The sequence below is a fragment of the Motacilla alba genome, chromosome 9 (genome assembly GCF_015832195.1).
Source record: "Motacilla alba alba isolate MOTALB_02 chromosome 9, Motacilla_alba_V1.0_pri, whole genome shotgun sequence".
NCBI lineage: Eukaryota > Metazoa > Chordata > Aves > Passeriformes > Motacillidae > Motacilla > Motacilla alba.
This window is the reverse complement of record NC_052024.1, coordinates 1421803-1445114: the sequence shown is the minus strand read 5'-3', so window position 1 is coordinate 1445114 and position 23312 is coordinate 1421803. Positions and strand designations below refer to the sequence as shown.

Genomic DNA, 23312 nt, shown 5'->3' with positions numbered 1-23312 from the left:
TGATTTCATAGCAACTGTAAAAGAAGCACAGCAGGAATCACTTTTTTGTCAACTTTGGTTTGCCTTTCCTGAGACTTTATCTGGCTTTTGTACCTTATTTACTACACCTTAAAAAAATCTGCTGGGGAAAAAAACCCACCCAGGGGAATGTTTTTTCAGCACTGTCATTCAGTGAGTGCTTCTGCTGTGTGAAAGGACTATGCTGTGACAAAATGAGGGGCAGGATTAGGTCCTTTTTTTGTGTGTTTTAATGGTGAGAGGAGTGGGCTGGGCTGTCCACCACACAGCTCATCCTGCTTGAATCGTCCCCAGGCAGAGCTAATGAAACATTGTCCTCCCTGTGGAACCTCGGTGGGGAGGCTAGGCTGTGCAGACAGGTTTGTTGGCTGGTTGACACCAGCGACCAGGGGTAGGAACCATGGGCTCTGCCAGTGGCTAGAGAGCAGGTATTTATTTTCTCCAGTCAATGCTTCTCTTCAAGCATGTTCCCAGCCTGCCTTCCAGTGCTTGCCTTGGTGGTCTTCATGGACCGGTCCTGGCCTGGAGCTCTTCAGCATCCCATTCCACTTCTGGTCTGTGATGTTGTCTGTGTTTCACATCCTGCTCCCCTGTGTGTGGCAGACCTGCTCCATCCTGGCTTCTTTGTTTCTCAGATTTTCTCCTCGGACTGATGTGACCAGAGGGTACTGCCGTCCCTGCCAGTGGTGGCATTGTTCGTGTCCCTGCTCCCCAGCCAGTGTCTGTGCTCTCCCAGCCGTGCTGGCCCCCATCTGAGCCTCTGTGCTGTGGGGCCTGGGGGCATTCCTGGCTGGTATCTGCTCTGCAGAGGCTTTAATGATTTTCCATTTAACTGTGATTAACCTGACAGGCAGGGCTTTGCTTATTGCATTCTGGAAGAGTTGTGGTGGCAAGATTTCTAGCTTTGGGATGAATCAGCATTAACAATGAAGCAGTAAACAAATACCATATCTTTTGCAAGACAACAGACAGCAGGATGTTTTCCTCTGCCAAAGCATCCATCAGGCTGTTGGTTAAGCTGTAGCTAGTTAGGTGGGAAGGAGAAATAATTCCTCACTCACAGAAAAAAAGATAAGTCATAAGTCTCTGTTGACTGCCAGTGGGAGGAATGCTGAATGACAGAGGAGGCTGTTGCCTCCTCCTCCTCCTGATCCCACAGTCTGGTGATTACTGGCTGTTGGTGCACAGACCTGTCACATTGGAGCCCGGATGCTACTAGAGTGTATTAAATCCCTTCAGGCAGACAAACTTTGGGCTGGTACTTAATTTACAGCACTCTCTGGGATCTTTCCATATAGATCCTCTGTCTTAGGAGGGAAGAAGAATTAATGATTGATGAATTAATGAAGACTTTTACATTGTTCTGAATTTGGGGGTAATTTTAGGCCCCTACTTAACCTTGTCATCTTTCAAGCTTTTGCCTCTTCTAGTAATTATCTGCTTGTATTCCTGATGGTTAAATTTGCCATGTAGAAATGTTGTGTTGATGAATTCCTCAAATTCTGGTTTGACCAGAAGGCAAGGAGGTCTGATCACTCTTGTGCTCACAGCTTTCAGAACTAGTGCTGAGAATTCAAGCTCTGGCAAGGGACACTGCCCACCCTGCAGCTGGTGGCTCTCAGCACCAGCCTAGGCTCTGTGCACATCTGGGAGGGGCTGGGCTCTCAGAGGTGCTCCTGAGCTGGCACTCTTGCCGTCGTGCTTTGCTCAGGGGCACATGTCCCCTTGGTCCTCTTGCCTCCCAGAGATGCTGGTGAATATTTTAAAGCATTTTGCTCTGTTAGCAGGAAGGAGTGGGTGGCTGGCTGGGAAGCTCCCTTGGCCACAGCCTGGCTGCTGTGCTTCCTCTGACAGCTCTGTGGCTGCCCAGGCTTTGCCACAGCAGAAGCTGCATTGCCTGTGGTGGCATCTTTGGACTGACTTTCCAGTCATCTATAAAGGCAAGACTTCAGCAGGGAGCAGGTAGCCAGGAGTGGGTATGTTTTTAAAACTGCTGCCTGGCTGAACAAGCAATGTGCTGGCCTTGTTCAGTTGTCTGTGCTTCTCTCCATCCCTTTTATCTCCCGTTTGCATCATTTTTCTCACTTAAATGCACCCTTTCTGCAGGCCACAAAGGCTGGTGTGAACACAGCCTGCAGCAAGGGGATCCTGCTGAGCTTGCAGGCTGGGGACTTCCTAGCCTGGCATGTGAAAGTGCTGGGGCTCTGGCTCACCATTACTCATCTGGCCTTCCTGGGCTGCCTTACAGCTGTCCTGAGGGTCTGCCTGTGCAAAGTTCCTCACTTGCTGTGATGGCTGATCCCTTGCTCAGTGAAGTGCTTCTCAAAGATGCAGCTATGCTGAGGTACTGCTGCAGGCTGGCAGACACCAAGAATGTTATTTTTCAGTCTAGCAGGTAGCTGTTTCTGGTTTTTTCCTGTTGACCTGACCTTGAAGTATCATTCTGGCTTCACACTCTCTTCACCTGGCAGGAAACTTCACCAGCCTGTGCTGGTGGGACCTCAGTGTTTGAGGTGGGGCATTGTGTGCCAATGTCTCTTTGCATGGGCAGCACCTCTCCTTTTAATATATTCCTCCTTTATTGCTTCTTACCTCTCTTTTCCCCATCTTCCTCCTCTTCATCACACAAAATGTGTAAAGCCTAAGCTTACCTTTTTCCCACTGCTTTGTCTCCCCTGCTGTGGTGTGCTGCTGTGGGTTAGGGTCCCTTGGATGGTTCCAGCTGGCAGCAAGTTGGGATATGGACGTACTGGGGCCTCTTACTCAGCTGTGAGTGCTTAGGGTTCCCTACTGAGAACAGAAAGCTGAGCTGCTGGACTTGAGGAGGAGCATATGCCAGGCCATGCACATACACTGGAAACATGCCCAGGGCAGGATAATTATGGGAGGCAGTGTTTTGTCAAGTGGACCGTGTGCTCTTGCTTGCTAAACAGTCTTGTGATTAATATCTTAGTTAAGAGGATTTTAGGACATGTGCTGCAGTTACACAGGGTTTCTTTCAGAAGTAGGGGAGGGGTTAGTAATATAAACTCTGTAAAGGCTCTTTTGTGTTTTCAACAAGGGTCACCAGGTAATTGCAGTGTATCCCTGCTCTGTTGTGTCAGAGTAGGCAGTAGGTTTTGTTATGGATAGCTCAGTGGGAGAGGGATCCTTGAAGGGCTTTGCACATGTTTTTGTACAGGCTGCATTCTTAAGATCTCCTTAGAGACCTGTAGCTCCAGCACTAAGGGCGAGTTCTTCTGCCCTGATGTCAGCATTACCGGCTTGTCCTGGCTCCTGGCATTAGACTCTGGTGAGTCAGCCAGCAGGTGTTCACCAGAAGGTTTTGCCTTCCAAACAAGGCTCTGTGTGGTGTTTTACTCAAGTAATGTTTCAAGGTGTCAGCAGCTTGATAGTTGGCCTTATCCAGGACACACAGTGTGGACACAGCACTATCTGCATGCTCTGGGTGTTTCTGTGCCACTGCTGATTTGCTGTGTGGTCTTGGCTGGTGGTTGTAGTCTCCTGTCCAGTGGTTTCTGATCAGTCCAATGTGGCTGTCTAACATCTTCACCCTAATTTCTTTCCTAGGTTAAAGAACTCAATTAAAAGGGACATGGGAGCATGAAGAATTGCATGGAGAGCACAGATGTGCTGCCCGTGGTCACATCTCCTACAGCTCGTACCTGGCAATGTGCTGCTGCCTGGAAGAGATTGACAGGAACCTCTGTGAATAGCCAAGGAACCTGGAGATGAAGGTGATGACCATGGCTCTTAATCTTTTTTTTCCTTGCCCCTTTTATCACTTCCACATGTCTGCAGCAAGAGCAGGGCTGCTGTCAGTGTGACAAGGCCACATACATTGAGGCATGGCTGTTTGCACTGGGTCTATGTCATGTTACTATCTGGAAGCATAGTAAAGAGAACGTGGAGGGTTCCCTGATACTCCCTTAGCAATTATCCTGTGTTTCCCTTTTAAAGCCAAATAAGACATTTATTCTGCTTCTTGTGGGAGCCCTTGTAGAAGTTGCTGTGTATTGGTTGTGCGCCAGAGATAAGAGTCTGATATCCAGTGTTTATTCTGACTCGCATAAAATGAATGGGATGGCTCATTTTGGTAAAGCTTTGCCTAGAAACCCTTTGGGGACATTGCCTTTGGCTCTAGGTTAGAGTAATTAGCTGCCTACTTACTCAGCTGACCTCTGCTGATCATGCCTGAAGTGCTGCTGTTGGTGGTGCCACTACTTTTCCTATCACTCCTTCCCACTGGCCTGCCCCTATCACACCCCAGTCCTTTGGCTGTTGCCCTCGAGGATGATGAGCATCATGTGAGCCATTGCAGTGACTGTTGCTGGTGCTGGGACCTCACTTTTTCTCTCGTGCATGGAAAAGCTAACTTGTTAGGAAACACTTTTAGAAGCAACTGTGAATGTAAGTATTGGGTTTATGGCTCTTTTCATGTATGAAGAAGGTTTGGGAGGACCTCATTGTATAGCTGCTTCTCTTCTTGCTGGCATCAAGAGTGCCAGCTGTTGCTCCTTACCTCCTCTTCTGCTGGAAACATGCTAATGTTTTCTCCTCCACTTAAAACCTGATCTTCAATATGGAAAGTCCACCACCCTTTCTTACTTTCTGGCTGAGTAACACTTCTCTCTCCCAGTGTTGTGTTACCTTTAGCATTGCAAACTGTAACACTTGGGCAAGGGTGGTGGAGCTCCAGCAGCCTGCTTGCCTTGGGCCTGCTGGACTTCTAATCCCAAAGAGGGCAGAGAGCAGCCAAAATCTGCACAGAGGTCAAGACAGAGCAGTATGGAGCCTGGGGAGCTTTGGCAGGACTGGGAATTCTCTGCTGGAGGCAGGTGAGTAGAAAAGAAAAAGCATAGCCCTTTGCCTTGGGTATCTCTGGCAGCTGTTCTTTTCATGGGCAAAGAAGAAAACTAAGCTGGAGACAGCTTGATTTCTGGTTAGATGGAATTTGGGTGGAGAATAAAGGATTAAAGAAGCAGGTCAGCCAATCCTCCACTGCAAAACTTCTTGTTTTGGTTACTGTACAGAAACAAAGAGTTCTTTAGTTCTGGTTTTCTTCCTTGTTCCTGTGTGGAAGTCTGCTTGCTGAACAAAGATGTGATTTGGGGTGTGATGCCAGGTGAGCTGGTGAGGTGGCTCTATCTCATGTGGACATGGGAGCAATCCTCTCTGAGGCTGTGCAGCACAGGGCACGTCCACATGTGTGTGCAAGGCACAGATAGGCAGCAGGGACTGGGACTGCAGGCCTTGTTTGGGTGCCTGCCTTAGGGACAGCTGAAACCCAAGGCCAAGCTGACTTTTCAAGCTCAGGAACACTTTTCATGTGGAGATATTCCTTCTCTTAATGAGCATTGGTAGCACTGAAGAGACACCTTCTGTTTGTGCCACAACAAAATCTTGAGCCCCTTTTGAAATGCTCAAAGTCTTCCTTGTCAAACAGTCAAACCCAGCCCTCTGTTACTGTGTCTGGTTTCAGACTAGGGAGGCCTGGTTAGGCCTGGCTTGCAAGATGGCAAGGCTGCTGGAGGAGATGGATATTTGAAAACCAGCCAAGTGATCTAATTGGTCTGTAATATCTGTATCTCTGTCCAGGCTCTTCTCAGCAGTTACGTTGTTTTATATGTTAATATCTGAAGTGGAAAAGGGACTTTCCTCTGCAATAGGGAAGTAAAAGCAAAAATAGGCACACACCCCCCTTCATGCCCCAGTGTTCCCTGTGGCTGTCTGGGAGCCTCTGAACCCCTCCTGCTTTAGAAAGGGGCAGAGCCTGCCTGTTGGAGCAGAGGGTTTGTTGTGTGTTGGACACAGATAGGCAGAGGAGAAGATGGGATGTGCTTCGGTGTGTTGTGTCCAGCTTTAGGAGTGGCTTTCCCAGGTGGATGTGCAGGCAAGTGGACACCAGCAACACAGCCTTTGACCATGTACTGAAATAGTTTCCCTTCAGCATGATGGGATGATGCACATGGAATGGTATTGTGTAAGATTAACAGCACAGTTAATTCTACTTGTGCTGAAGTGCAGTGCGAACCCATCTGCTTGGTTTGGCTGCAGTTTCATGTGTGCTTTAGAGGAGTCCCACCAGTGCTATCAGTTTTGGGCAGCTCTGTCAGGAGCTGGGTACTGGTGTATGGGGCTCTGTGACCTCTCTCCACACTGCTGCCCACTCTGTTTCTGTGTACTCGTGGCCTGTCCTCTCTCTGAGATCAGTGCTGTGGCAGGTGACACTCATCTCAGACACTGCTTTGCGCTTGAAGCATTTTATGGGACTTGGGCACAAGCTGTGAAATGCCTGGGTGAGCAGAGGCTATGAGCCCAGAACAGGCACTGCATTGCAGTGGATCTGGGAGAGATGGAGGAAAAGCTGACCAAAACTGAAGAAAAGGGAAGGACTTCCAAGAAGGAAGGTTAGTGGAGGGTGGAAAGAGCTGGTGATAGGATCTCACCAAGGCAGGAAGGCAACTTCTGGCTGCACTATGGGGAAAGGCCACAGAAATTAGGGCATCCCCTTGTGCTGTGTGGATGCTGGGAGAGATATGAGGGGCCTTAGGGGAAGATTTCCCAGGAGGAAGAAGAGAGTCCTGGAGATGCAGACAGTAGGAAAGCACCCAGTTTGCCGTGGGTAGCGCCTGCAGCCTCCCTCCCCTGCTGCACGCAGCGCTGTGCATCCCTGGACTCTGAACACAGCTCTTCACGAACCACCGTGCTTGGTGATGGGCGCTCAGCACCAGCGCCACTGCTCCACTGCCAGCCAGAGCAGAGCCTGGGATTTTCATCTGCCCTGGCAGCAGCAGCAGCAGCGCCGTGGCCACGTCCAAGGCTCTGGGGGAGCGGGCGCCTCCAGATGAGTGTGTGGGGAATTTCTGCTCTGCTCCCCCGCTCTCATGCAAATGATTTTCAGCTCTTTGGGCCATAATCTGCCAAGATTTCTGAAAGGGCTCTGATGTTCTGTCAGCTTTTAAAGACCTCCCAAAAATGGCATGGGAGGTTTGCTGCAAGTTTGTGAAGCACTGGTGCTTCCCCTGTTTGAGATGCCTCCAGATAATGGTGTACAGAGATCCAGACAAGATAAAGAACCTATGAACTAGGGCTGGCTTACAAAATTTAGCCTTGTACTTTAGGGAAAATACCCTTAAATTGCTGTTCTAGCAGACTTCAGAAAATATTCATTAGGCTGATGCATTTTAATCAGTGATTTCTATATTTGTTACTTCGGAGTGAGGAAGAAAAATTCAGAGCTAATGCCATGTGAAAGTAATTTCTCCTAACAACACACAACTCTGGCTCATATGTGTATTGGACAGCTTATGAAAAAGCTTTTATTTCTGAAATGTCACTGTATTGTGAATGCATTATTTCTTAACTCAAAAATAGAGGCGGCTATGTATGTAAATTGTAAGTACATGTATTCATTACAAATCTGAGAGAGAGTACATGTTTCAGTGGAACAGAACCACTTTAGCTGAATTGGCCTGATTCTTCAAAAATAATTAGAAAAAGGCCCCAAACCAAAAAAAAAAAAACCAAAAAAAACCACAAAATGACCAGTGAAATGCAAATTAAAAAATCCTAAAATAGTTTATGACAACTTTGCTAGGCTGCTCTGCTGTTTTTCTTTGCTTTAATATTAAAATGTCGTGGCTCTTCTTACATGAGGAGTTATCTAACCAGCATACCCAGGGCTTGAGGATTCTCTGCCAGTTTAGCCTCAGGGGATACAACATGACAGCCTGAGGAGGGAAAAAAAATTGTGTGCCTCTTGCCAGGAGATATCCAGGACTTTTTACCTTCAGATACCTGTGCAAGCTTAAAACACAGTATGGTAGCAGCCAAGTTCCCATCCTGTTAACCTGGAGGGGAGTTTGTGGAGAGGAGAGTAAGGTACATTGCTGTTGAGGATCCTTTTGGCAGGAAAAGGAAGGAGAGGGAAGATGAAGGGTCACCCAAGATCAGCTCCTGTGTGAGCTTCCCATCTGAAGTGCTTAAAAACTCCTCTCTTAGCAGGTACGCAGATTTGTTTAAATAAAATTAATGAGTAACTTTTAACCTGAAACTTGGTCTGCGCCAGATTAATTTGTTTAATGTTCGCTGAACTTTAAGCCTTGTGCTTTTCCATTTTGAGCTTGGATTGGATGTTCAGCAGCAACGAGAAATGGCCTTATGCTAGAGGTGGCATCAGATCCTCTCCCAGTCCGGAACTCCGTGGGATGTTGTGGCACTAAGTGAGATCACTGCTCTAAAGCAGTTAGGCACGGTGTCCCCCCAGGGTGTCCTGAGAGTCACCCCAGCAGCTGGCAGCCACCACCAGCGTGTGGAAAATCTCCGCTGGATTTCTGCGGCCTCCTTGTCTGCACTGGGGTGCATCCATTCCAGGAATGACAGGTGCCTGACTTCTGTGTCTGGGGAAAGTTCCCTTTATGAAAGAGGAAGTCTGGTGTCTCTGTGGCCAGGTGGCACTGGCTGGCCAGAGGGAACTGTGTGTGCTTGTGGGCAGGAGTCCAGCCCTCGGCAATAACATCCTCCTCCCATTCCTCCATGTATCATCTTTCCTCACATATCACATCCATCCTTCCAGCAAAGGGCTGGCTGGTTGTAGGAGAAGATGAGGACCTTTCATTGCTCTGGGAGGCTCAGAGGGCTTTTTTAAGTCTTACAGCCTATTTCTGAAACTGCAGAAATGTGTTGTACTAAAGGCAGTATGAGAACCAATATTGAATGGAGGAGATACTAAAAACGTCTGGTGCCTCCTTTACTGCTTTAGGGAGTAACTTCTGTTTTTGTTGGAATTATCTGTCTAGATCTCTCAAAGTCCCACGTACATAAAATGTCTTAAATGCCAGAAGGCAGAAAGCTGCCTGCTTCAAGGAGTGGGGGTTCAGATCCATGATGGATCCATCCACTTGTCATCTGCAAGCTCTCCTGCCAGACTTGGTTCTGAAGTGCTGGCTGTAGGAAGCGAGTGATGTGTTTGGGAGCAGGAGCTGGGTAGTGCTTTCCAGGCTTTACCCCTGGTTTTCTGGTGGTGAAGAAAGCAGGCTAAAAACACTGGGAGAAGGTGATAAAAGACATTAAAGTGGCGTTTATTGCCTTCTTGGCCTCTCAGAACCCCAGTAAGCTTTACATGTGTTTCAAGCATGGTGTTTTCCTCCCTCCAGCAACTGTGTAGACTGAAACTGTGTTACAGACCAATTCATGCCATGCCCATAGCAGCACTGATCTATTGCTGAGAGGCTGTCAGGGTGTGTAAGTGGGGAAAAAAAAAGGGAAGTCTTTGGCTGTGATGTACATGCACCATGGAGCTGCCAGATGGGTGGCATGCTCTTTTTGGGTGCTTACAGCTGAAGGTGGTGCTAGGCTTTGCCAGTCCTCCATCCCACCAGAGAGGCACCTATTTGTTCCTGCAAAGTGTTCTCCATGCTGGATCCTTAAGTGGAGGCCATAATCTTGGCTTTGGGTAGGAGGTACTGCTGAATCTGCTTTTCTTTCCTAAGCATCTGGGAGGATGCTGAGGGAAGAAAACAGCAAGGAGGTTTCAAATGTAGGCTTTCTCAGGAAGGTTGCATTAATGTTTCCTGTTCTTCTAAATAGGTACATGAAACTTTGAGGGTGGAGGAGTGTCTTAGGTTCTTTAAATGTCTTTTAATATGTCTAGGCACCCAGTTTTGTGCTATGCATTTGTATTGCCTATGATTTATAAACTGAATCATATTTAGGCAAGATTGCTTCCCTGGCAATATTTTTGGGGGCTTAATGACAGTAGGTGTATTTGAAATGCTGATACAGGGGCACAGTGTTCCCAGACAAATGTTTGAAAAACAGAGCAGCACTTGCTGTTACTACTGAAGTTCAGCCACGCCAAGAGCTCCCTGTGTGAGGAGGTGACTTGATGTGCCTTGGCAGAAGATATTTGACATCTGCTACTGCAGGTACTCTGACTTTTGAGAACCTGGCTGCTGCTTCAACAAAAAAATGCCACCCAGGATCGTGGGGTACACTGATTCCTCTGTGTTTGCTGCCTTGGCTGCTCTGCTGCAGCCTGACACTGAGCTTGGACCTGGGCCTTCTCAGCAACTTGAGTTGAGTTATACCTGGCTTTCCTCTGGTTGTTTCAGTCTCAGTTTAACCAGTGGAAATGGTGATGTGAGGCAGAAGTGGTACCAATTAAGCTCTTGCAGTTGCTGTGGTTATGGAGGCCAAAACCAAGTGGTTTTGATTTGTAGAAAAACATGGGGTTTTTTTCCTGCCTCCTTTCTTATCATAGACAAAATAATTAACTCTAATTTTGAAGTTTCCATTTGTCCTCCATGCCTCAATGTCCTCCATGTTCCTTTCCATGCAAGGAACTACTTTGATTTTTGCTGGATAAATAATTGAACTGCTTGTTACATGATTTTTTTACATTTTCTCTGGTAGTTATTTCCTTTACTGGGTTCTAGTGGGTGTCCTTTCTAGTGCTCTTTTAATTGCCTCTGGTTGCCTGTCTCTCAGGTCCTGCCTTTTTTTCAGCACCTGATACTTTTTGATAAACAGTCTTCACAGCTGTGGGTGTCTTTGCGTTATAAAATACTGATTTCTTAGTGAAAACCAATTTATTTGAAATGTAACACAGGAAGTGTTTTGCTTAACATAGAGTAATTTGACTAGGGCTTTCTGAAGTCAGTGGTGACATCTGACGCTTTGCTTCTTTATTCCAGTGTGGTAGAACACTGCTGTTTGTTGAGTGCCAGCCCTGCCTTCCCTAACAGGGATGAACTCTGGGTATGTAGAGAAGAATAAATCTTGCTAGTGCTATTGGACTGAAAACCAGCGTTGGTAGATCCAGACTTGAGCAAGTTTATTTCACTTGGTGAAGGACCAGGTCTGAAGTTAAATTGAATTAGAGTCTTCTTTGAGCAAGTTGTAAAGAGTTACTGCATTGTCCTTGAGTCATAAAGACGCTGTCTCCACCTGCAAAGGGCTGGTGTCAGATGTGTTATCCTGAGGGGTAGTGTCTGCAGCTGGCACACAGGGAATTTTATTGTCCTGGGGCCGCAGAACACCAGTGACATGTCTTGGCACGCAGCGATATTTGCAGAGGTGTTAGTGTTGACTGCCACACACTGTTAATTTCAAATAAAGAAGCATCCCCCGTTCATTTTGAAGGACGAACGTCATAGAGGAACACATGCTTGGGGGAGGGATGATTTGAAGGTGTAATGTTCCATGTAAAGTAAATAGCCACAAATGAGCAATTGCATCCTGGTCTTTAAAGCAGGGAAGGGTAGGGGAGTTTTTGCTGTTGGCTTCAGTGTGGGAATGGCTGTGATAAAGCTGACTAATGATGAAATCCTCACTTGTAAAGCCCTGACACTGGGGCTCTGGGTATGGAAGAAAAGGCAGCATTTTCAGGAGCTGGTGCTGTTCATGCATGTACTTTTCTCCAACTGAAGGTGAAACTGGCAGTTTTAGAAATGGAAAAGGTTTGTTGCTAAGAGGGGTCTCCAGATATCTTGCTGAGTGAGACACCCATGGGCGTGTGCCCATCAGGAAATGGCTCCTATGTTGAGCTGCCATGGTGGCCACCTGGCAACTGCCTCCAAGTGGGAGCATGCTGCAAGAGAGCAGAGCTGGCCCGGAGCATGGGGATACCCCATGCAGATGGGGTCTCGTTCCTGTCCATTGCTGTGAACAAGGAGTTTTCAGCAGCGTCTGTCTGTCTGTGGGGTAGGAAGGGGGGGTTTATAAGGGAGAAGTGCTGGTCCCACGAGCTGAGGGCTTGGTCCTGTTACGGAGTTCATAAACATGCTGTCCCTCTGGGTGAGTAACCCAGCAAAGAGGATGCTAAGCATGGTCCACTACATTCACTCTTTATTTGGCTCAGTATATTTCATAACTGGAATCCATAATATGAGCACTAGAAACACCCTCTATAGCAAGACTAAAACAGAAACCTTTAATTAGTTTAATTAGATGAAGCGCTGATAAATCTGATTTCCTGGATTTATGTGGTGTCCTGTGACTCAGAAAGCAGTTTTAATTTGTAAATATTATTATTATTGTTGTTTAGAATACTTTCATGGTAAAACTCGAATATATGTATACCACGGTTAAGGTACTAGATCCACAGAAAATACTTAGTATGTAACTATTATATATATAAAAGCTGCTGCCTGTTAATGAGGGCTGAAGGGGAGGCAGAGTGCTGCTAGGCACAGCCACCCTCCAAAACCAATATGGTACATAGAAAAGAGCAAGAATAAAGGGCTGACACAGTCAGAAATAAAGGCTTCTGACTTATATTAAATCCCAGTGCTTGTTGACATGTAAAACTGAAATGAAACATATGCTTAAGCTTTCCCCTGTGCCTCCCCCCAGAATTTGCCTCTCCTGTTCTCTTGGGAAGATTTTTTTCAGCTGTGACAGCAGCATATTTTCACTGGCACATGCAGAGGTTTTTAATGCAGGCAGGGCTAACTGAATGATTTATTTCATTACAAGTGACCTGTATAGCTCCTCAATGTGTCCCCTGAAATTTAACCATGTTTCTCATGTAAAATGCTTTTTTTCCCTTCAAATCTCTATGTAAAGTTTCCTCCTTTCGGTTTTGTTCTGTTTGGTGGCATTGGAAACGCCTAAATGTATGGCTCAACAGATGTTTTATTTTCACAGCACACTGATATTTTGGAAAGAAACCAAGAATTGCTAGAAGCAGACCTTCCCTGCTTATATATATACAAAATCATGATACACACAGTTGAATTAACAGGCTGGGCTAAATAAGATATCTGAAACTTGGCTCCAGAGGGACAGACCTTTAGCTTGGAAAGTGTTTTATCACCTTTCATCTCGTGTATCCAGCATGTGGAAAGTGTAGCTTCTTCCTTTGCAAAATGGCATGAGCATAGTTTTTTTATTACTATCAAGGGTCTTGATAAATATTTTTTTCCTCAGGATAGGAATAGGGGATTTTAAGAGCAGATACAGTTTTGAGGTTCCTTTTTGAATCCACATTTTTTCTCATCTTAGGTTTCCTTGAGTATGCTATTTTGAACAGAAGAATTCAAGCCATACATTTCCATGTCTTTCTTCTTTTCCACACACATGGGAACTCATTCACGCTCTGTTACCAGCCACTGCTCTTTTCAGAGATGCTCTACAGTGGCTGTTGGGTGGAGGAAAGGGTTAACATTGAGCATGTATCGAAAAAGAATAGGAAGGTGTAGTTAAGTATAAAGTTTTCATATAGGGCAGCATAAAAACATTCAAGAATACATCAGCAAAATTTGGGAACAAAGCTTTCCTACTTCGTGGGCAGGCACAGCATAATTGTGGGTGCAGATGGATATGCATAAATGAAGGAAATCTGGAAAGAAATGTAAATGCTCTGAGTTTAAATATGAAATATTTATCACATTATCTAAAAAAAGAAGATTGAGGAACAACTTGCCAAAGTAAAAAGCTTTTGTGTATCCATCAGAGAGAAGAAAACTGCAGCTGAATTATGCCTATGTATGAATGGCAGGACCAAGGAGAAGCATGGTAGACCAAGTAGATGTGATTCCTGCATTCCTGTAATCCCCAGGAGATTTAAATTAAATTAAAGGTGTTACTTGACATGGTTATGTTTGAGGCACTGTGGTAGGACCCATTGCTTCAGACTAGTAAACATTATAAAAATTACACCTGTAGAATATGTAAGAACTAATCAAGAAGTCTCATCATGTGTTTGCAGGAGGGTCACATTTCAAATCTATCTACGTATTTCCTCTTCTATCATTTTCAAAAGGTTGTGAACATGGAGAAAGGGAATCCTTGAATTTTCAAGGTTTTGGTGAGATTGCTCACCAGGAGCCTCAGAAAAAGCCACCCTAAGCTGTCGTGGGATGAGAGGGTTCCTGTCCTGGATTAGTGGCTGCCTAGCAGCTAGGAAAGCAAGAGGTCAAGTTTCACAACATCACAGAAGGCCTTCAGGGATTTTCTGGGATCCCCACTCGTGAATACTGATAAGGGATCTGCAGAGGAGAGGAGGAAGGGCTGAGTTCTGAGCTTGTCTGTCACCAGAGGGGCTGCTGGAACCGGGGGAAGAGAGGGCTCTGGTGATCCTGGGCGGCTGGGCAGCGCAGGGGCAAAGGGAGCTTCTGCTAGCAGGGGTAAGATAATGCTCTTTCAGGTGGATTTGTTCCTGCCCTGCACTTAGGGGCAGCTTGCAAAATAACCTGAGGTCATTGCAGACTGTGTAGAGATCAGGGCTCCGAAGTGGTCAGGAGGGGAAATAATGGAAGGAAGTTTCACAAGGAGAACACGTCAGCCCCATTGTTGTGTTGCTGCTGGACCATGTGGTGAGAGCGTGCTCAGCGGCGGTGGCCGGCGTGCCTGCCCCGAGGGACGGTCACGCCCTGCTGATGGTGCCGGGAGGCTGACCGAGAGCATCTGAAGTGCGGAAAAGGTGCTGTGCAAGGAGGACTTGGAACAAGTGGGACAGAGCGTGGAAAAGCAGAGAGAGGCGTGGTTGTCTGTGCCCTGTGTGCAGCTGCAGAGTTCATTGCCTCAGGCTGTTAGGGAAATGTGAGTTGTTTCAGGAGCCAATGGAACAGATGGGCAGAGGATGGGCATTGGTACAGCTGATGACACAACTTTGGGGAAGCTGTGTGCATTTCCTGGAAGAAACATATTCATACCTTTGTCCATACTCGTGTGGTTTGTCTGGGCACCGGCTGGTGGGCGCAATAGGAGACGGGTACAGGCTGTTTGAGGTGAGGATACTTGTTAGTGTTTTTAGGGTAAATCTGCTGTGGGATGTGGAAATCAGGATTGCTGGATGTTCTCTGCTGTGGCATTCCTGGCTGCAGCTCCCTGGGCAGACAGCCTCTGGGACACCAGATTTTCACACTCTTGTGTACTTTGCTGGTTAAGACCTGAGACCAGTGAGATAATTGGACAATAAAGGTTAAGTATTGGAGCGTGTGGACAGAATGTGACTGCCTTGAAGATATCGCATCCCTCACTTGTTCTCTGCGCAGGATTAACTGATCCTCTGAGGACTGGCTGTGTGGGCTTAACATGCCAGCCAGTGCTGTACCCTACAGCTGTGTCAGGTTCTGGGTTTCAGGGTGACAGCTGTTTGTTTAATTTGTTTTATTTGTATTTTTCTAGGTTTGGGGGATTTTTTTTTTTTTGTCCTTTCTTTCCTCATACTCTTGGCTGACACCTTGTGTTTTGTGTATGTGGCAAGCTTCCAACAGTTTTGGAAAAGTACCTTTGTACTGACCACTGCCAGACAGAAGTGCACACAAGTAGCCACTTGTGGGCTATCCTACTTAGCCAGGATTCTTCTCTGCAACAGAGGTTTGGTGGCAGAATGCTTGAGAGGGACCCCATCTTAGGGCACTGCTTGTGCAAATAAAATAATTAAGCTGAACTGCCAAGTATCCATGGGGAACGGAAGGTATCTTGAAATGTTGTGGCTCTGCTAAAACATGTTTGCAGAGCCTACTCTGCCAGCTTAAAAATCAAAGAAAACTAACTGTTCACATTGCAGCAGCGTGTACAGTCAAAGGTGGGGATAATTTGTGCAGATGAATTCTCCAGGTGCCCTTGAGTGGCCTGAAAAGGAGAGGAGTTGTTGTGACTTGCTGGGCATCCTGAGCTGTGCACCACCACAAGGAGTGTCTCAGCAGGAACTTGCAGAAAGCTGTAAAGTTGTTTTACTGTAATGAACCTGCCACCCTTCTAGATGATTCAAGCGTAAGAAGCGAAAGCTGATGGTTACTGAGATGTGCCTGCCATCACCTCCACCTGGAACCTCCTCAGGAGACGTTTTTGAAGTCAAAAGCAGGGCAGAGTCCTTCAGGGCCTGGAGCAAGGAGCTCTGCTGTGCAGGGTGGAAGGCTGCTGGGCACCCCCAGCAGTGCTGAAGCTCTGTCCCCCCTGTACAGAAGGTCTTAGCTGGGTGTTCTGGAAGCCAGATCCTTGCCTCTTGAAAAGGGATCCAGCGTGGATAAAGTCAGGCTGGGGCTGTGTGAAGCTCAGAGGGAGGTGTCTCAGTTTGGCACTGAGCTGACACTGGACAGCTCTGCTTTGGTGTTCCTCTGGATTTGGAAAGCATTGCTGTGTGTGGTTTGCCAGCAGAGCAAGGAGGCTGTGGAGGCTGACTCAGCTCTGCTTTCCCCATCAGCACATGGCTTTGCAGTCAGCTGCCTTCACATGGTGCTTTTTGCTCTCTGTGGCACCGGGCAGGGCACTTCGGTGTGCCCTTCTAGTGCATTTGTACTTAAGGAAATGAAAATTTATGCAGTCTGTCAAGGCAGAGCAAATACCTTCAGTAAAAGCTGGAACTACTTGTGTTTCTTGAATTTTTTTGTTTCTGTTGTTTAAGAACTGAAACACAGCAATATTTGCTTTTTCATTGTGGAGTGCTCTATAAAAATAATTTTGCTCCTTAATAAAGTTAAAATATAAGTTTTCAGGATTAGGATGCTTTAATAATTTAGTATTTAGTCTTGTAAAGCGTTTGTAATTTAGCTCATGTGGCAGTGTATTGACTCAGACTTCCTGTAAAAGCAAGCTGCTTTCTTGATTTCTCAGCTAATACTGTCAGATCTCCCTTTCTCTTGCTGCATTTCCTTGGCAGAGTGAAACTTTGAAGTCTAAACCACATTTATCTATTTTGTGAAGACTTATGGATTAAGATATGTTGGTTTTTTTTAAAGCAGCTTTCCATGTGTCTTGTTCCAAAAGAACAGGGAGTCTTCTCTGCAGAAGTGCCTGAATTACTCAAAGATAGGCAGTGAGATAGTTCCCTGGGAAAAGTTAGCTTTTTCTTTTCCCTGTTCGCTGTGTTAAGTACCAGCATCAGGTTATTTCTCTCACTGTATTTTGGGTGTATCCCGTGCTCAGGGTGGATTTGGTTGCTCTGGTGGTACCAGAGAGCAGGCAGCCTGTGAGTCTGCTCTAGCTGGAAGCAGATTTCAGACAAAGAAGGACGATGTCCATTTGGAGTGGGCATTTAGACATTTAAAATGCTTATGTGATGTTAATGTGGTGTTAATGTATTTGCTGCTGTCCTTCCCGGCCTTGGTAACAGCTTCGTTGGGACCACAGGGTTTATCTGAGGCAATACTTGCTCATCCCTAGAACTTACAGGTTTTTCCTTAATGTTTTTTTTTTTCTTCTTTTTGCAGGTATTTCTTGAACTCTTCAGCACATCACAGAACTGTTGTTTTGGGATATCCTGCTTAAACCCTCGGAGGAAAATCTGCCCACAGCCAAAAATGACTTGAGTGGGCGAGCTGCTGCTTTATCCCCAGGTAGTGTTTGCAGCTCAGTAACCTCTCAGCAGCCCAGCATTGCAGTGTTTGCTTTCAGCAGGTTACTCAGGGAGGAAGTTGTTGCTTTTCCCTCTCTGGGAACGGCTGTGATCTGCATGTGGTAGTCTCCTGACTCCTGAGGACACCTGGAGCCTCCATACTGTTCACATGCTTTTGGACACATCTGGAGCAGCCATGTAGGGAAATGAGCAGCTGCTGCCCTGTCTTCTGTGGTCCTGTGTGCTGCTTGTGAGGGGCTTATGCATCAGTGTATATTTTATACACCAGCCCCCCCCATAAATCAGCCTGCTTTGAGCTGCTTTTTGGGCAGTCATCCTATTGGATTCCCACTTTTCTGACATGATGGGAGCTGGAGGTATCTGCTAGTGTGAGGCAGTGCAAAGGAGGACAAGCAGTGCTGTACAACAGCAGCTGGCTTTGCTTTCTCCAGAGTTAACTTACCTGGAGTAATGTTCATCCAAGTGCGTTTAGGAGCCCAAACATGCCCCAAACCTTACTGGGGCTTCACTGGCTTCCAGCAGGTGTTCAGTGAGGTTTGATGTTGACAGTGCACTCAGCCCACTGCAGACTTGCAGCAGTTCCCTGCAAAGTCACCAAGGATCCAGGCTGGCGCTCATGAACTCAGAGCTTTTTTTTTTTTTTTTTTTTTTTTTTTCCAGTTCTCTGCTTTATCATGTTCTTCATTAGTGGTAAAGTAAGAACTCACTTCTGGAAGTGCATTTGTTGGCATTTGGATGTTGACTGTCAGGGATGGGAGATGAAGCAAAGCAATGTGGAGACTTACCCTGCTTGCTGGTATGATACTGGCAGTGTTAAATTTGGCTGTCACTTGTGGAAGGGAGTAGAAAAAATGTTTGAGTGGCAGTGGCCTCAGGTCACCTTACACAGCGTGTGATGGCTGGTAGCCAGCTCAGGTCTTTCTTTTGGTGTTTGAGGTGGTAGACTTTGAAAAGAGCTCTTTGAACAGCCTGAAATTTTAGAATTACCCTGATGCTGTCTCTCTCCCCTCCCACTGCATACAGGTCTCCATGATTTTACCTGTGCATGTGCCTGCAGCCCTGACTGAGCTGTTTCCTTTTCCCAGGGCCAGCTTCCAGTGTCCCATCTGGGGATGCGCCGTGCACTATGGTTCACATCAATGTGTTGAAAAAGTTCATGTGTGTCCTTGTGGTGGTCCTGGTAGCACTGACAGTTTGCCTATGGAGAGAAACGAGAAGAAGCTTCTACGATCCTTTGAAGACCAGGAATGATGATTTGCAGGGGCACAGGAGTTTGGAGAAATGGAACGCTGTTAAATCACAAGGCCTTTTCCAGGAAGCAGCCGGTGAACTGGGGCAGGTATCCAAAATGTGGCTTGGTACCCAAAACAGAGTAAAAGGCAGCATCTCTGAAACAGCTGAAAAGTCCAAGAAAGCAGCCTTTGGGAAGGTATGGGATAAGGACAGCTCATCCAGAAATCTCATACCCAGGCTGCAGAAGGTCAGGAAAAACTACCTGGCCATGAACAAGTACAATGTGACTTACAATGGGAAGAGGAATGCTAAGCTCAGCCCAGAGAAGTTGCTGTGTCAGCTACGGGACAGAGTCAACGTGACCATGATCCAGAGGTCTGATGGTCCTTTTGGTACCTCTGAGTGGCAGCAATACCTGCCAGGGAAAAGTCTCAGTGAAGCAGTGGGACACCTGGGTCGCTGTGCTGTTGTGTCCTCAGCAGGGTCTCTGAAGTCATCTCGCCTGGGACAAGAGATAGGTTGGTATCTTTCAGTTTGCGTGAAGTCAAATATCATTGTTTATAACTTGGGCTGAGTAGAAGTCAGTATTGCTGTCATGCATTTACTGATGTCTCTTGTGGTCAAAAGGTGCTTAAAACAAGTGGAAACGTTAAACTTCAAAAGTCAGTAACGATTTCAGCCTATCTGGAGATGGGAGTAATAGGTAGCTCTATTCCAGCAAGTCCTTTTGATTTTTGTGGATCACATGAATATTGGATACCAGAGAGCAGTCTTGGTTCCTCTGGTGCTTGTTTCTTGAGAGGGCTTGGGGTGGGTGTGTAATGCTTATTGCACAGTCAGAAAAAATTTCATACTGGAAGATATTTTCAGAGAAGAAATTGAAGAAAATGGTAAAGAGGAAAAACCCTTCTGGACATAGCCCTGAGCAGTGTGTTGAGCTGAGGGCTTGGCGCAGACGATCTTCAGAGGTCCCTTCCAGCCTCAGTGATTCTGTAATTCTTGCTCAAGGCTTTCCAAAAGTGGTGCTTCTTCATTCTGAGCTGTAAGGCAGCTGGCTGAATTTGAGTGGCCTAGAAGACCATCAAAAGGCTTTACAGGGATTTATCTCTTTGTACAAAGTTTGGTGATGTTTTGCAGTCTCATCTGACCATATTTGTCTGAAGTTAATGTATTAATTAATAACTGCTGAAGCTTTGGTCTTTTACTGTGAATTATAAAGAAGCATGTTTTGATATCAAAGTGTTTTGTGTCTTTACAAAAGCAGCATGCTGGGGAAACCAACTCTTCAGTCAGCTCAGGATTTTGTACCAGGCAGAAAATTCTCCAGAGCTCCCTCAGCTTGCTTCATTTTTTGGTGTTTGGAGCTCAGTTAAAGTTCACGCTTTGCTGAACTGTAGCTTCACTGAAGGAGAAGTTTTAAAGTCTGGGAGTTTTCTCTCAAGTGGAAATTGTTTGCAGGCTTTGGTGTATTCATAAGTTGTCTGTTGGATCAGTTCCCTTTGGCCTGCACTAAGCTCTAAGTAGCCTTCATCTTCTGAAACAGGTAGATGGATAGATTTTAATGCATCATTCATGGACAACTTTGGCAAAGCCTTCAGAATCATAGTCCCTCATGGGAGACTGTGTTGAGTACTTGCTCAGAAGTTCTCTCCCAGATGCCTCTGTGTCCACAGGCAGGTGAGCAGGGGCTAGAGTGAGGTTGAGCAGTTGGGAGTGTGTTAAAATGCTATGAAATATGCAGTGAAGAACAGCATTGCCTCCTGGGTCAAACTGCAGGTGGGAGTTGGTTGATGTAATTGTTTCTGCCTCTTAGGAGTGTTTGAAGTGAGATGGGTCAAGACTTGGGAAAGCAGTTCTTCCTTTTCCTCAAGTACCTCTCTCAGGTTGTTTGGGTGCCTCTTGGAGCTCAGAGCTAAAGGTTTGCACAGAAGAGACCTTCTGTTGAACAGCCTCCCCAGCTCAGCTGTTAGGCTCCAGCATTACTGCCAGTGCTTGTTCCTCTGGAAGGAGACCCTCACAGGAGTGGGAGGTGATGTCCTGGAGTGTTGGAATGCAGTCCCTGCGCCTCTGCGTTGGGTATGGGAGCAGCTAAGTGGGATGGGCTGTGCTTTGGCACAGATGTCAGACAGGCAAAGCCCTTTCATTGTTCCCACAGCCACTCTCTGAGCTCTCCCCACACTGAAGCACTGGTTTGTTCCAGATCACAAGGGATGGTTGCTGGGGAGGTCACTGTGTAGTGTGCCCGAGGCAAATGCCATTAACCCCTGCTGGTGTCCCTGCCCTGTGTTTCTTGTGCCTGGGTCACAAACTTTCACCCTTCTGCTCAAGCAGTTATCTCTGCTGGTGCTTGTGCCGAGTTTGAGCACTTGCAGCCTTGAGCTAGGCAGGGGGGAGTATTAAGGATTCAGGAGCATTCAGTGCATTTCTGTACAGTTTTCCCCACTTTTTCCATGTAGGAAATGTTGTGGTGGTGTTGGAGGAAGTTATTTAAAAGGTACTAAATGAAGCTTAAAATGAAGTAGTTGTGTAAATGAACACAATGGATTGCTGAGTTATTACTCCATGAAATATTTGTTTTATCTAATCATGTTGAGATAGCAAATGAGCAATTAGGTAAAGTAAGGGAGGCTGGCAGAGCAGCACAGGGTTGTAAACAACCACCTTTACTGGGCTCTTGGTATTACTGAAAGCTATAAATTGCCACTGAAAAATCTGATGTGAGAGATGCTGAGTATAGCACAGCCACCTGGAGACAGAGAGCCCGCTCTCTGCCTAAGCAGTCTAACACCCTTTTAATGTGCAAACTGGGGGCATAGGAATGCTTGGTGTCTGCCTGAAGTTACAGATGGGGAAATCATAACCCTGTATTGCACTAGTGCAAGGCACGATGTGGAGCTAAGGGTCTGGAGTGGAAACTGCAGAGACACTTTTTTCCAGAAACATCACCTTCCTTGGTTTTGGATGGTGCTTTGGAAGGGCTCTTAAGAAGCACCACTTGTCCAGGAGAATAAAATTGAGAAATCAGTCTTTGCTGCCAGGGATTACTAATCCTCCAGCATTGCCTGTTAGAACACTCCCATTTTCAAGAAAATGATCTCACAAAGACCCAGTTCTGGACCAGGTGGGTCCTTCTGCATGGAACTTGGCAGTTCCCACAGACCCTGCTGCAGGTGCTGTGTGTTGCAGTCATGTGGCCTCAGTGTGAATGCAGGAAAGATCACCCTGCTTCCTTAACTCAGCCCCTCTGATCACAGGGAACGTTTCTTACCCAAATGCAGCCACAAGGCAGGGAGGAGCCAGGGTGACAAGCACAACCTCCCTTCGTGTCACAGCAGCAGCCTGACTTCTGGATGTTACAGTGGCCTGGCTGGCTGTGCCAAGGCAGAGGAGGGTGCTGGAGGAGTGCTGTGCTATCTTAAGAGATGATGCCAGCGGAGGAAAATGCAGTGAATCCCAAGGCATGTAAGAAGCTGCGTATGTTGAAGGCACAGTGGGAGGCATGCTGGCAGGCTGAGGACAGCTTGGCTTTCCACTGTGGTTGGTGTACATGTTTCTGGAGCTGGTCAACCTCCAGGCAGGAAGAGAAGATGCTGGCTTGCTACTGCTTCCTAGTTTCTTGGTTTGCAGTCAGCCATGTGGTAAATTAATTGTGTATTGGTCTATCTCCTGGTAAAGTGTTTGGAAGGAGGAAGAGGGAGAGCAAATGCTAGGGTTGTGCTCTCAACCTGGCAGTTGGTTGTAGTTTTAAAAAGTAGATTTCTAAAAGTGTATTGATCGTAAACTTTGAGCCCCACCTTCCTCCAAAGAATCTGACTTGCTGCTTCTAGATGTTAGGTTGAAAGCCAGGGATTTACCAGACTGTATTAGAAGTGCAGGTGAATAATGTCACTTGTTTGTGGTATCACTCAAACCCAGTTGCTGGCTCACACATTTTCCGTCTGTTTGGCTTTCAGACAGCCACGATGCCGTCCTGCGGTTCAATGGGGCTCCTGTCAGGGGCTTTCAAGATGATGTGGGGCAGAAGACAACAATTCGTCTTGTGAATTCCCAGGTAGGTCTGTGGAGTGTGCACCAAGCAGACCAAGCATGGCAGAGCTATGTAGCTGCACCGTCTGGGAGCTGGGAAGAGCAGGGCTGTCCATCTGATTTCTCCAGTCCCCAGCACATGGCCGTAGGATGGGAATATCTTTCCTTGGAATGGGGACAGTTGGTAAATCTGAGGTGACTGCAGTGGCACTGGCATGCACTTGCAAACTTGCAGTAGCCTGCTTGTGATTTACAGCAAGCACAAGGTAATGTGTGTTTTGTCTTTGCTCAAAGGCTCTGTGTAGGCACAAGAAGGCCAGCTCCGTGCTGCTGCTATGTCTTTGGAGTGAGAGGCAGGAACAGCTCAGCCAATGCAGGTCAGCAAGGAGAGGTGTGCCAAGGGATGAGTTGTGCCTGTATGAAGAACGTTTATGTGGCTTTGAATAAAAGAGCAGTGTTTCTTTACTGCCCAGCAAGGCTGCAGACTCTGTCGGTAACACATTAACCAGGGCTGCTACATGGCTGAAGACACTTAACAAAAGACCCACCTGTAAAGCTGTAGCCTGTGCACAGCTAGGAGGACAGGGATGGGCTCTGGTGGGTCCAGGACCTCATTGCAGAGCATGGCAAAAAGTGCCTTTATTGCAAGGCCTTGCTCAGAGAGTTAAATCTTCCCTGCCTCTGAGAGCTCCATGTAGGTACCATGGTGTCCCTTTGCTGATTCCCT

At 46.7% G+C, this 23312-nt stretch overlaps 1 protein-coding gene across 6 annotated transcripts in view; it reads left to right on the top strand.

The window, feature by feature from the left end:
* Nucleotides 1–23312, top strand: part of ST6GAL1 (ST6 beta-galactoside alpha-2,6-sialyltransferase 1) — a 43011-nt gene that overhangs the window by 10838 nt on the left and 8861 nt on the right. For 3 of the 6 annotated variants that reach the window (XM_038145600.1, XM_038145597.1, XM_038145599.1), the window contains exons 2-5: nucleotides 3589–3755; nucleotides 17181–17306; nucleotides 18412–19077; nucleotides 22513–22610. In XM_038145600.1, the coding sequence (XP_038001528.1) occupies nucleotides 18453–19077; nucleotides 22513–22610 (723 nt within the window). In that variant the 5' untranslated portion in view covers nucleotides 3589–3755; nucleotides 17181–17306; nucleotides 18412–18452. Of the gene's footprint in view, nucleotides 1–3588; nucleotides 3756–13044; nucleotides 14754–17180; nucleotides 17307–18002; nucleotides 18123–18349; nucleotides 19078–22512; nucleotides 22611–23312 lie in introns of those variants that run through there. The other 3 variants (XM_038145598.1, XM_038145601.1, XM_038145596.1) reach the window with 3 other exon arrangements.